This window comes from Prunus dulcis, chromosome 8 (genome assembly GCF_902201215.1).
Source record: "Prunus dulcis chromosome 8, ALMONDv2, whole genome shotgun sequence".
Lineage (NCBI taxonomy): Eukaryota > Viridiplantae > Streptophyta > Magnoliopsida > Rosales > Rosaceae > Prunus > Prunus dulcis.
The window spans coordinates 16,110,009-16,123,591 of NC_047657.1; the positions used below are offsets into that span (position 1 = coordinate 16,110,009).

Genomic DNA, 13,583 nt, shown 5'->3' on the forward strand with positions numbered 1-13,583 from the left:
TTAGTCGACTTTGTCTGTCGTGTTGCTAATTTCTAGTGAATTTATTTCCCCCTATGGGCTGCTTTTGAGTGCAACAATAATGAATGAGCCCCCTTGGAAACTTAGTGCCCATTTGTAACGATTTTGGACAATGTTTTCAAAAATATAAATAAAAAACGAGAAAACGGATATACATTTTCAAGATTTCATAATTATTTGGGTTAATCTTTGGTCTGATAGCTTATTTGAAAAACGTTTTTAGAAAATAAAAACAGTCAAAACATATCTGGTACTATGATTTGAGAATACCAAAAACAAAGAATATGTAACTTTAATTTAAATGAATTATGGAATTAATATATGAGCTATTTTTCAAATGAATTTTTGTTAATATCTCATCTAAAAAAAACATTTTAGAAAATAAAATAATATAGAAAATTTGAGAAAAGTCCAATTATGATGACAAAAGTTGAGTGTAATTCACGCATTTTGAGATTTATTTTCTGATTATTGAGGGGATGAGATTTTGAATTTGGGATCTCTTCTACTATGGGGAAAAGAATACCACTAGAGTCCTAGACCAAGATCTAGCAGTGCGACGGGTGCCATGAAAAATTACTTGGTTCAATGGTTTGTTACGAAGGACACGTGGGAATTAATTAGTATTTTTTGGTAGACTCTGAATGAATTAGTCATGTACTGCTAACTGCCTCATTGAGTCATTGCTGTTTATCTCTCTTTTCTGTTTTCCATACAAAAAGGAGTGTCACCATGGAACATTTATCATGTCCATGTTTCAGTGACTATCAATCTTTCTTAGAATTCTATTAGATTAGATATTTTTTCAGGTACTTTTCTCTCTTTCTCTCACACATTGTTATGCACATTCAGAGGCCAAGCAATTTGTGCTCCCATTTTGGAATTGAATTGAATTGTCATCACCTTCAGTTTCCTGGATTGTTTTCTGCTGGGGTTTCTCAATTAAAAAGAATGCTTTTCAGAAACCCAAACCATTGTTGAGAATGAATCTTCAGTTTTCTTTTTTCATTGGTCTCTGCAACCAATTGAAGCTTTGAGTGTCTAAATCCAAATTTCTTGTAAATTCTGTTTCTTCACTGTTATTTGCAGATACCCAAAAGAAAACTTAACATTATTGTTTCCTAATAAGTGCAATGTGCACCTTGTCTCTCTATAAATCTCTTCTGTTTTCAAATGATACATTTTTTTTTTACAGGATCAGGTTTCACATGCGAATACATACCTATTTATAATTAGTTTGCAATTTGGAACCTTGGACTAGAGTATAACTGAAATTTAATGCAAATTTTTGGTTCTACTGGTTGAAAGGGCTTTCCTTGTGGCTGAAGTTACAAGAAACCAAAATGCCGGCTTCGATAAGGTTCTGATCTATCTTTATGAACTTCCACAGAAATTATAACGTTTTTGTTATCTCAATTTGAGTTAAGATGAATGCTCTATCGCTTCATGGAGCAAATAGTTTGTTTTTCATCTCTTTGTGCTTAAAACCTTCACCTATTAAACTGCAGCATGGATGAGAATCTAGGATTCCAGTCTGGACTTTCCAGACCAGGGCTGAATCCCCCATCAGTTCAATTTGAGAATGGATTTTGTGAAGCTAGCTCAGAACTCATCCGAGGCGGATTGGGTGCATATGGAAAGAGAATTTGTGGGTCAAGTTCTCAGTATGTGCAAAGCAATGTAAGTTTCATCAAACCCTGCACTGATTTTGGAACCGAAATTCGAAACTACGAACTGATTCCACATCTACAAAGATGGATGATAACCAGTTGTGGTATGATGTTTTAAGACAAATGATATGATAAAATGTTTTCTGTGATGTTATTTTGTTTCTTTACTATTTATTTCCAAATAAGCAGATATGCAAGTACTTCTCAGATCCTCAATACTACTTCCAAGTGAACGCTCACTATGTCAGGAACAAACTGAAGATAATTTTGTTTCCATTTCTGCACAGAGTATGTAGAAATTGAACTCAAGGCTGGTCATAAACAAGTTTGAATTCATAACCAAGTTGTAGGAACATGTGTTTAACTTCTAAATCTCCTTTTGTTTAGGGGCATTGGACGAGGAGAACGGAGCCAGTTGGAGGCAGGCTTTCTTATAAACCTCCAATCACTGACATACATGCTCCAGATTTATACATTCCATTCATGACATTTGCAACATACTTGGTTCTTGCTGGCATCTCACTAGGCCTCTCTGGGAAGTAAGTCTAGACCATCCTAAAAATCCAATATTTTAGCATGAAATATGTTTCAACATTTTTTATTCCTGTGCCGTGCCAGATTTAGCCCGGAAGCCATAAATTGGCAGTTTGTGAAGGGGATGATAGGCTGGCTGCTTCAAGTGATGCTGCTCAAGGCATCGTTGTCTTCGCTGGGGGGCGGAGAGGCACCTTTGCTGGACATGATAGCATATACTGGTTACACTTTCACAGGGCTGTGTGTGGCTGTTCTAGGGCGAATCACATTGAGCTATGCATATTACTTGATAATCATATGGACATCCATGTGCTCAGGCATCTTCCTGGCAAAGACAATCAAGATAACTTTGTATGCTGAGCTCCATAGTTATGATGCAAATATGCATCACTATCTCTTGCTTGGTATCGCATTTTCACAGTTCCCGTTGATTATCTGGCTCAGCAACCCTACTGGCAATTGGCTTTCCTGAATCTGCTGTTTCGATGCAAATATGCCCCGTTGCTCAGATCTTTTGTGGTAGCAGCATATTGTCCCACTTGAATGAACATTTTGTTGTGCATGGCTAGGACTTGAATTCTTTTAAACCTGTTTGCAGGAGTTTAAATGTAACCCAGTACTAATCTAATCTATAGTGTTGCTCCAGAATTAGATTAGTGATTTAGTTGTACAACTTCATTGTATTTCATAACTTAGTTGATTGCATTACTCTTCTTGTGTTGGTTCCTAGTTACAAATTTGTGATTAAATTGGAGTACACCGATTACAGAATTTACATTAAAATAAATTTCCCTAAAAAATACCATTAGGCACTCTTCTACATGTTATTTTATTACTGATCCCATTGTTAACCGCATATCTCACAAAGAATGTCGAATAAAACTAGTTACATTGTAGGCAGGGCGGACCTATTAAGGCGCAATGAGGCGCAGCACCTCCCCTCTCCAGAAAAACCATTGCAGGTGCTTCAGATTGCCCCTTTGCTCAACTGGTGTATAGATTACCTTATTTCTATTTTCAACATTTAAGTAAATGTCTTTGTCCTTTTACTTTTATTTATTTTTATATTACTCCATTTACTTAAGTTTACAATGTAAATAAAGAGATACCTCCCATTTGGATTCAAATAAAAATACTAGAAAATCAAATTCCCACCAAATCAAAATATGAGAATTCGGTTTTAGTGCAAAATATGATTTAGGTTAAAAATGATGGCTCATTAAGTCAATATATACTTCATACTAAAGTCTCATAAAATCAAGTTTTCTTATTTGATATATAAGGAATAAAAGCCGCCAAAAATTATCCTAAGAAAATGATTATTCCGAAAAACCATTTTTCATACTTAGTCAATATTTCACATCTGCTAAAAAATTTCTGAGTCCGCTAAGTAGTAAGGTTAACTGTCGATTTACCACTTGAACTTGTACGCTACTTTCAATTTACACCCTCAACTTTTTTTGTGGAAAATTAAATATACGAACTAATTTTTATTTTCTATTCCACCCTCCATCCCAAACCTATCCTCCCTTGTACCCTTCCGCTGTTGTGTACCTAATTTGCCGAAAAAAAAAAAGTCGAGGTGCAAATTCAAAGTAGTGAACAAGTGATTTGGAATATATAGACATTTTAAAGTAAATTTCACTTATACAATTACCCTTATGTTTATTGAGGAAAAGGGTGTTGAACAAAAAAGCTCGAGTGCAGAGTTTTATTTTTAATTGTAATTCTATTGATAAGAAAAAAGAGTAGTTGGACCCTGGGCCGCGTTTCCTGAACATGAGTTTCTCAACGACCGCGGTTACAGGGAACTCAATATTCCCGCGAAATTCAAATTCAAGACCCAAGAATTCTCAAAACCGGAAAGAAGTCATCTCTCTGTTACAGAAATGCAAACACGTTTATCAGATTCAACCAATACATGCCAAAATCATAAGAAATGCCCAAGGCCAAGACCCATTTGTGATCTTCGAGCTTCTTCGTCTTTGCTCCAACCTCAACTCCATCGACTACGCCAACAAGATTTTCCAGCAAACCAAAACCCCAAACGTCTACCTCTACACGGCCCTCATTGATGGGTTTGTGTCGTCTGGTTGTTACCTTGATGCAATTCGCCTTTACTGTCAAATGGCGAATGAGTTTATTTTGCCGGATAACTATGCCATCACCTCTGTGTTGAAAGCTTGTGGCTTTGGGTTGGCTTTGGAGGAGGGCAGAGAAGTCCATGCCCAGGTTTTGAAGCTTGGGTTGTCAACTAATAGATCAGTAAGGATGAAGCTTATGGGTCTTTATGGGAAGTGCGGTGAATTTGAACGTGCACGGCAGGTTTTCGATGAAATGCCTGAAGGGGATGTCGTTGCTTCATCGATTATGATTACTTCTTATGTTGATAATGGATTGGTTGAGGAGGCAAATGGTGTTTTTAATCGGGTTAGAACAAAGGATACGGTTTGTTGGACTGCAATGATCGATGGGCTGGTTAGGAATGGAGAGATGAATAGGGCTTTGGAGGTGTTTAGGGAGATGCAGAGGAATAATGTGAGGCCTAATGAAGTTACCATTGTTTGTGTTCTATCTGCTTGTTCACAGTTGGGAGCGTTGGAGCTGGGGCGATGGGTTCACTCTTACATGGACAAGTATGGCATTGAATTCAATTACATTGTAGGTGGTGCTCTGATTAATATGTATTCGAGGTGTGGTGATATTGATGAGGCAGTAGAAGTGTTTGGTAAGATGCAAGAGAGAGATGTCAGTAGTTATAATTCCATGATTGAGGGGCTTGCTATGCATGGGAAGAGCAATGCGGCAGTTGAAATGTTCTGGACAATGATAAAACAAGGGCTTAGGCCAAATAGCATTACTTTTGTTAAAGTATTAAATGCATGTAGCCATGGAGGTTTGTTGGAGTTTGGATTTGAGATATTTCATTCCATGACTACGCGTCACGGCATTCAACCACAGATAGAACACTACGGATGCATGGTTGATCTTCTAGGTCGCTCCGGTCAGCTTGAAGAGGCATATAGTTTCATTACAAAAATGAAAATGGCACCAGATCATATCATGTTGGGAGCTTTGCTAAGTGCTTGTAAAATCCATGGAAATCTCAAATTAGGAGAAAGGGTAGCCGAAATCTTGGTAAATTGTGGCAATGCTGATTCGGGAACTTATGTTCTGCTATCAAATGTATACTCTTCATCAGGTAGGTGGAAAGAGGCTGCACAAGTTAGAGCAGAGATGAAGGAAAGTGGAACTCCAAAGGAGCCTGGTTGTAGTTTGATTGAAGTGAACAATGAGATCCATGAGTTCCTTCTGGGAGACCTCAGGCACCCAAAAAAAGAAGAAATCTACAAAAAGTTAAAAGAGCTAAACGATGAACTAAAATCTGAAGGGTACTTGCCTGCAACAGAGGTGGTTTTGCATGACATTGAGGACAGGGAAAAGGAATGGGCTCTGTCAATACATAGTGAGAGGCTTGCCATATGCTACGGGCTAATCTCTACAAAACCATGTATCACTTTGAGGATTGTGAAAAATTTAAGGGTTTGCAATGACTGCCACTCAATGATCAAGTTGATAGCTAAGATTACCAAGAGAAAGATTGTTGTGAGGGATCGCAATAGATTCCACCATTTTGAGAACGGGGCTTGTTCTTGTGCTGATTATTGGTGAAAGAAAAAGCTTAATACTAACAGCAATATCAAGTAGATATCTTGTTTCGTTACCCTGGAGTTACAAGTTTTTTTTTTTTTTTTTTCTCTTTTTATGGATGCTTGTTTTTCTACTTTGTTGATTGTGCAGAACATTTTAGGTTGGAACAACATTGGGCACCCCTGATAAATAAGAATGACAAATTATTTGGAACAGCATCATAATTTTGTAGCTAAACTCCAACTTCATCAGTGATGTACATGCCAAGCTTGACTTTGCGAACAAAAATAAATGAATCAAGCTTGAACAGCTCGAGAAACGATTCAACATGCTTCAAAAAAGTCTCATTGGACCATACATTTCACAATTTGAAACAGTGTTTGGACGGGTCGTTGCATCAAAAATGGAAAACATTTCACAAGTAAAGAAGACCATACATATAACCTCAAAGATTGATAATTTATCAAAATCTACAAAAACATTATACAACACACAACTTTTGAAGTTCAAAAACCAAATTAGCAGTAGAAAAATGTTTTTGTCTCCTCCAATATCCTGGCAAGCAAAAATAGGTTTTGAGATAAACCTAATAAAAAGTTCCCAATAAGTTGAAACGAAAGATGAACCCAATAATTCATTAATTATTGGAGTTTCACAACTGGAAAATTTACTTTGCTTGCTCCCCTCCCTCTATCCTGGATGAACTATTTGGCTAGCATGCCTTCGGCTAGTTAGAAATATAACATTTATGCTAATGTAAATATAAAAAATCACCTGAAGTAAGCAAGGACACCACAAGAGTCTTCATGACTCTTCTCTTGTTTTGTGTTTCTTTGACTTCTTAATCGAATTGTCACTAATGGCAGAATATGCTTCGCTCCTACTAGGCTCTTGCATAGCAGATTCTCTGTGTTTCTTTGACTTCTTGATTGAATGGTCACTAATGGCAGAATATGCTTCGCTCCTACTAGGCTTTTGCGTAGCAGATTCTCTGTGTTTCTTTGACTTCTTGATATAATGGTCAACTATAGAATATGCTTCGGCACTGGTTCTACTAGGCTCTTGCATAACTGATTCTTCCTCGTTTCCTCTCCTCCTCTTATTACTCCTACAAATTCTTTTCACAGTTACAATGCAGAATCTTTTTTTTTAAAATCTTTTCAAAATGAACAATATTTTTTTATGAAAACTCTTTCAAGTTATAAGGTCAGTGAAATACCCGTCCGTTAGTGAAACATTTTCCACATGTTTATCCAACCAGAGAATGCTCCCAGTGCGAGCTGGAAGCAAAGAACCAGAAATGCATAATGTTTCCTCATCCACACTGCAAAGATGAATCAATGTCATGAAAGTACATATACACAACAACAATCAAAAGAGGAAGTTCAGCCACATGTCATAAGTTGACAAAGGTTAGCACTAGACCTCAGAACTAGATAGAAAATCATACGACATCCAGACAAGTGAAGCTTTGGAGTATTTTAGGTAGTACATCTTGTCCTTTATGTTCACTAATGCTAGATGGACCATATTTTCAGACCACATTATGAGGCAGGTGGAATCAACTTTGGTAGTTGATACATCACCTGCTGTATAATGTTGTTTGCTCGTGTGATCTAAAAATGCAGTCCCTTTTAGCATTAGTGCCACCAAATATCAATTCTCTTATAAATAATAAGAAGGTAATAGAAATCCAAGGTCACCTTTTGACTAATAAGCGTATCATGGTTCCAGCTTTTATTACATGTCGCTTGTGAGATCTGCTAACAAATAAGTCCTTGCCATGTTTCTATGAGAATATTGGCGCACCAGAAGTTAAAATGAATTAATACTGGCAATGTTAAGGATATGAACATTGAAATACAATGATAAAAAAACTCTTACAGTTTTATACTGAAATTCTTCGCGAATATCCTTGTCTGTTATAATAGCAGATGAAAAGCCAAGGATAATGACATGAATTGATTCTTGTCTCACTTTCACTACCTTTCCTTCTGAAGTGATCACATTACGAAACAATCAGCAAAATCAACATTAATGAATACAAACGTCTGTATCACTCAATAACAAGATGCATTTTTGCTTAATCACATGATAAACCAATTTTGAACTTAATTGTACATAATATCAGTTAATATAAAGGACAAGACATACTACCTAAAAGCATATCGGGCTTTGGAGAAAAAAGTAACAACTTTGCTTTTAGTCTGACATACAAATAAGGATGCATACTGGGAAGGATATCTGGAACCTTATCTATGTTGAATTCATACGCCAATACGACACCCTGAAATTTTTCATTGAACCTGTATGGGAAACCAGAGAAAGAAAATCAAATACATTGCACTCTCAAAGGCTCTTAACTATGATTATCATAATATATAAAACAAGTGAAACAGAATATTATTCCAACAAGGGCCACAAACGGGACAGAAATGACACAGCCCACTGATGAATTTGGAGGATTACAATTAAAAAACAAATCTGAAAAATAGAAACTTCAATTCCTCAACTCTGAAAAATTAGCTCTCAAAATAACTTTTCTGTTGCAAGGAGGGGACCAAACAAACGCATAAACTGTGGGAACATTCAGAAAATTAAAATTACAACAAAATGGGCAAAAAATTATGCTTCTCTTCGAAATTCCGAATAGCTTATAGCTATTCTGCAAACATGTTCTCCAAAAGCTTCTTTTTTTTTGTTCAGGAAATTTGACTCAACTGACTCAGCCAGCACAAAAAGCAAGAACCTTTACGAGCAATCATCAAGTGGGCAACATCGAAACCAATCATATAAACAAGATCAAGCTTACCAAGTCCTAGAAATACAAAAATAAAAATAAAAATAAAGGGTTACTGAGAACGCACCTTAAAAGCAGAGAGCTAAGCTCGCGTAGGACTGCTTTGCGGACATTGTTACTCCTTGATGGATGTACTTGGACTTGTAAGTTGACGTCTGAAACATTCAGCCCATCCATTACGCGCTCAAAACGAACCGGAGCTAGGGTTTTTCTTCTTCACTATGGCAGAGCTTAAAACCCTAGCAGACTCTCTGAAACATTCTCAGGTTCTCTTTCCGAGGAACCTTGATTCGTTATTCGCCATTCTTCAAAGTTTCAACCTTTATTTGGGTTGGGCCGTAAACGGGCCAAAACTTGCCTATCATATACAAACTGGGCCATAACTCATAATTAGAATGTGGGTCCCACCCATATTAAATCAGAGCCGTAGCATTGTGTCTTAGGATCAAGATAATAAATTAATATCTCAAAACGTCCTTAAAGTTTACGAAACTATCATATTGTATTTTTTTTTTTTTTTGTCATTCGGGATTCTCAAGGTCAGTATGTGTGATTAAGGGTGAGCACGATTCGGTTTGGATCAGCTTTTGCTTTAAATTAGAACCGATTTGGTACTATTCATCAGGTTTAGTTCGGTTCGATTTTAATAAAAATAAATTCAAAAATTGTTCGGTTCGGTTTAACCGGTTCCAGGTTCGTTTTCTTTTTGAACTGGATTATATAAATTATTTTTTAAAATTAATTTTTAATACAATTCTCAACTGAAATATTATTTTTTTACTTGAAAATTAACAAATTATTCAATTTTCATATAAAAAATAAATATTAAAGTTAGAAAATAGATATATTTTTGAAATTGAACTTGGATAAATATTAGTTTTTTTTAGTGAAATTAAAAATATAGCATTAAATATAAATATATATTGAAATTATATTTTTTTTAATTTGACCGGTTCGGTTTGGCCCGATCTGGTTTTTGAAGACATGGAACTGAATTTGAAACCGGTCCAAACTGGTCCGGTTCGATTTTTGACCGGTTGTTGACTTTTTGGTCAACTCAATTTTTTTCAGGTTTGGTTCGGTGCGGTTCGGCTCAAATTTCCAGTTCACCGGTTTGAGTGCCCACCTTTATGTGTGATCACAAATGGTCTCTGCAGTTAAGTTTCAGTAAAAAACTTCGTTAGTTTGCTGATATGACATATATCTATATATATATATATATCACAAAACATCCTTGAGGTTTCCGCACCTATGACAAATGGTCCCTGCGAAATTTTTTTTTAAAATTTTAAAATTCATAAAATTTTGACTTTCTTTTTAAAATTATTTTAAAATATATATTGTATTTTAAATACACATGACACTATATTATTGGAGATGCGGGCTCCACATACATGCCACATCAACAAACTAATGGAGTTTTTAAAAAATAATTTAAAATTCATGAAACTTAAAAATGAAAAAACCAAGGGTTTATGGTTCATAAATGGTCTTCAAGGTTAAAATCTTCTATAAATGGTTTTTTCCTTTTTAAATGTTATGAATATTAAATTATTTAAAAAAAATTAATTAGTTTGTTGATGTGGCATATATGTGGAGCCCAATTCTTCAAAAATATAGTGTCGCGTGTATTTAAAATTAAAAAAAAAAAATTAATTTAAAAAAGAAAACCAAAATTTTATGAATTTTAAATTAAAAAATTAAAAAATTTCACAATGACCATTTGTGATAGGTGCATGAACCTCATGGATGTTTTGTGATATATATATATATATATATATATATGCCACGTCAGCAAACTAACGGAGTTTTTGACGAAACCTAACGGTAAGGACCATTTGTGATCACATATACTAATCTTGAGGACCATGAATGACCCAAAAAAAAAAAAAAAAAAGATGCAATATGATAGTTTCGTAAACTTTAGGGACGTTTTGTGATATTAAACTTTGTGATTATGCAAATTGCATTGCATCAAAATTACATTTTTCAAAAGCAATTAATTATTTTTTTTTACTGAATAAATTTGAGTTATCTATGTCATTCATATGTCTTTTGTTCCGTTTATCACTTCATCTCTCTCTTCCTTTCTTTTTGCCTTTATAGATAAAAAAATAAAACTCTCCTAACACATTTCCCTGCAATTTCACATAACTAAAGAACACACAGACACTCATATGTATGAATTGCTGGGCGAATGCAAATATATGTGAAATTTGGAATACATGCATGGAAATCGTTTCTTCTGAACATAGTAATTTGGGGTAGCAATTCATTTTTCCAATGGTAGTATTGTTGTCAAGAGTTACTTGGTATAAATAGCAAAACCTTGAGTATGGAATGTAAAGTTTGCTTGCTGCTCTGCTCTTTGAATATGGAATGTAGCACATAGGCGTTTCATTGATGTTTCAACTTCTGAATTTTATGCAACATTATACATTTATGTTTATAACCCAGATTCTGAATGCGTGGGATGAGAGATATAAGAAAATTGGTGAGTTATATGCAAAGCTTCACTGTGAGAATCGGCATAAAACCGAACATGGTTAACTAAGAATGTAAAAGAGATAAAATCCGAGGATGACGAGCAGCTATAACAGTGTTAGTTATTATAGCATATCTTTTTTTTCCGTTTCATAATAGTTATTGTTTTTTACAGTTCCTTCCTTGTACAGCTTGATAGTTTGTGAGAATCAACTAGGTTAAAATGATTCCTAATTGTCAAAGATGTCACAATGAGAGCACTGTGGTCTTATGATCTAGCATAACTGCATTAGAGATGATGCTTGGAATTGCCTCTAGATAACCAAAAGTGCTTTTTGACATTATTTAGAAAAAAGAGAGAGTCTAAAAGTGCTTATGAGTTATAAAAATACTTGGAAGTGTTTTCTAAACTAGAATTATGGTCATCCAAAGTGGAATTAAGCTTCACACGCAGCCCTTTCTATAAATTTAGATTTTGTTTTTTTGTGTTCCACCAGTGCCTTAAGGCCTAATCATTTGCAATATTTTCACCCAAAAAAAGGGTATGTGTTCTTATTTCCAGTCATTTTACTTTTGTGAACAATTTTTTGGTATATTAGATGAAATCCAACTAATAACCTATATTCCTAACCATATTTTGCTAATGTTTTTGGTGAAATAGGCATATACAATTTTTCTATTACAACAAGAACAATGCCGATATCATAGTAGGATGATGTTATTTTATCAATCTTTTATCGTAAGATTACAAATAAAAATTAACATAATTAATAATTCATATACACAATTTAACAATATCTGTAAACATTTAACTTACTGACACTACCGATAAAACATTTCTCCGAGCTTTTATAAACCCATTTATGGGCAAGAATTTTGTCAATCACGTAGTCATCACTATTTTTCTTGAACGTCTGCGTCAACTTTATAGGTTAAGGACATTGATGTTTTGAAAAAGAAAAAAAAAATTGAAACAAACCCCACCCTTTCTCCGTGTCTTTCATCTCTCTCTCAGCCACCCAAAATCTCGAAAAAACTTTAAAACCAACCCAAAAGGTGCAACACAAACATACAAAATAAAGGCAACAAAAGCAAAGCATCTTCCTTTTGGGCCCTTCCCTCTTCTTTCCTTCTCTCCCCCAAGAACCAACATAAAACCCTGCAAGCAACAACTGAGCAACAAAATAAAAGGAAATTCATAAACCCAACAAGCAACATTACAATTTCAAAGCCATGGAAGAGTATAGCACACAATCTCTCTCTCTCTCTCTCTCTCTCTCTCTCTCATTTCAAATTCAAGCTTTCATCTGCAAATTAACCTCTAAGCTGAAAAATTGATCATCTTTTGTTGTTTCTTCTCTTAATTTCCAGATCTGATGGCTACCCAAAAGAGTGTTACACCCAAGACGGCCGGAGAGTGATGTCATCTTCATCCACCACAAGCGTCCACGTCACGGCTCTGGACGGCCTGGTCAACGTCAACTCACTATTCACCATCGCAGTCTTCGTGGGTCTGTCTCTGACAACACCAGGACAGAGAAGCCTCGAGGGCAAGACAGCCTGCGACGCCGGAACCGGCGTAGCCAAGAAGCTACTGGTCTTCGAGGTTGTCTCCTTCAGCTTCTTCCTCTTCTCTTCTCTGGTGGCGCAGGGCCTCAAGCTGGCAATCAACTTGCTCAACAGCAAGGATGTCGACGAGGCCTTCCGGGCCCACATCAATCTCAAAGTCTTGAGATTTGGGATGATGGGTTCGGCCTTCGGGTCGGTGATGGGCTGTGTGTTTTTGGTGCTGTCAATGGTGGATGTGATTCAGATCAGGTTGGGGATGTTGTCTTGTGGAAGCAAATCTGCTGTGCATTCTGTTGCGGCTCTTGTCGTTTTGGTTTCCACGGCTCTTTTGGTCTATATTTCCACTGCTGTTTATGCTTTTCTTCATTAGCTGAAGCCCAATTATATATATATGTTTCTTGTATAATTGTCTCTCTGGGTTTTGTCAATTGGTCTTTGTTTTGTCTCATTTTGTTTACAAGAGACGGTTTTGACTGCCTTTGTTTGAAACCTCTGTTTTGGTTGGAAGAGAAATCTGCAAAAGATGGTATCTTTTAGGTGCTTCTTTTGAGTACTCAGCTGATTAATGATGGTTGGATATCTGGGTTATGGTCGGTTTCTAGAATTGCTTTGTTAATGTTGGCTGGCAGAAGCTGCAATTTCACTCAAATTAGCTGCTGATGCAATGTTGTTTAAGTTTGTCAGACACCATCACATGATTTTCCTGCCCTTTTGTGGTTTTTGGTGTCTTTTTTTTTCTTTGTTCGTTTGTGCTTGGTTTTTCAAGCTGTTCTGCCCTGCATTCTATCTTCAAGCCCAAAAAACAGAAAAAAAGGATGACAATCTCGGGAGAGTGGCATTATTAAGTTGGATTTCTG

At 35.8% G+C, this 13,583-nt stretch overlaps 4 protein-coding genes across 6 annotated transcripts; 3 read left to right on the plus strand and 1 right to left on the minus strand.

Moving 5' to 3' along the window:
* Positions 1-752: 752 nt before the first annotated feature.
* On the plus strand, positions 753-2,833 carry LOC117636719 (protein YIF1B-like). Its single transcript, XM_034371367.1, has 6 exons — positions 753-827; positions 1,327-1,378; positions 1,527-1,698; positions 1,878-1,976; positions 2,076-2,227; positions 2,307-2,833. The coding sequence occupies exons 2-6, from the start codon at positions 1,362-1,364 to the stop codon at positions 2,692-2,694; spliced, it is 828 nt and encodes a 275-aa protein (XP_034227258.1). The 5' UTR covers positions 753-827; positions 1,327-1,361; the 3' UTR covers positions 2,695-2,833.
* A 1,119-nt stretch (positions 2,834-3,952) lies between these two features.
* LOC117636717 (putative pentatricopeptide repeat-containing protein At5g59200, chloroplastic) lies at positions 3,953-6,076 on the plus strand. Its single transcript, XM_034371362.1, has one exon. The coding sequence runs from the start codon at positions 4,002-4,004 to the stop codon at positions 5,892-5,894; it is 1,893 nt and encodes a 630-aa protein (XP_034227253.1). The 5' UTR covers positions 3,953-4,001; the 3' UTR covers positions 5,895-6,076.
* A 126-nt stretch (positions 6,077-6,202) lies between these two features.
* On the minus strand, positions 6,203-8,974 carry LOC117636718. Of its 3 annotated transcripts, XM_034371365.1 has the most exons (7): positions 8,741-8,973; positions 8,031-8,179; positions 7,758-7,867; positions 7,577-7,662; positions 7,093-7,197; positions 6,648-6,981; positions 6,203-6,428 (listed from the first exon to the last, which is right to left on the minus strand). In XM_034371365.1, the coding sequence occupies exons 1-6, from the start codon at positions 8,848-8,850 to the stop codon at positions 6,678-6,680; spliced, it is 864 nt and encodes a 287-aa protein (XP_034227256.1). In that variant the 5' UTR covers positions 8,851-8,973; the 3' UTR covers positions 6,203-6,428; positions 6,648-6,677. The 3 variants fall into 3 exon arrangements, with proteins under 3 accessions (XP_034227256.1, XP_034227255.1, XP_034227257.1); XM_034371364.1 differs by having other exon boundaries at positions 6,203-6,981; XM_034371366.1 differs by lacking the exons at positions 6,203-6,428; positions 6,648-6,981; positions 7,093-7,197 and having other exon boundaries at positions 7,573-7,662; positions 8,741-8,974.
* A 3,164-nt stretch (positions 8,975-12,138) lies between these two features.
* LOC117636721 lies at positions 12,139-13,401 on the plus strand. Its single transcript, XM_034371370.1, has 2 exons — positions 12,139-12,398; positions 12,529-13,401. Exons 1-2 carry the CDS (start codon positions 12,391-12,393, stop codon positions 13,094-13,096), a joined length of 576 nt encoding a protein of 191 aa, XP_034227261.1. The 5' UTR covers positions 12,139-12,390; the 3' UTR covers positions 13,097-13,401.
* The last annotated feature ends 182 nt before the right edge of the window (positions 13,402-13,583 follow it).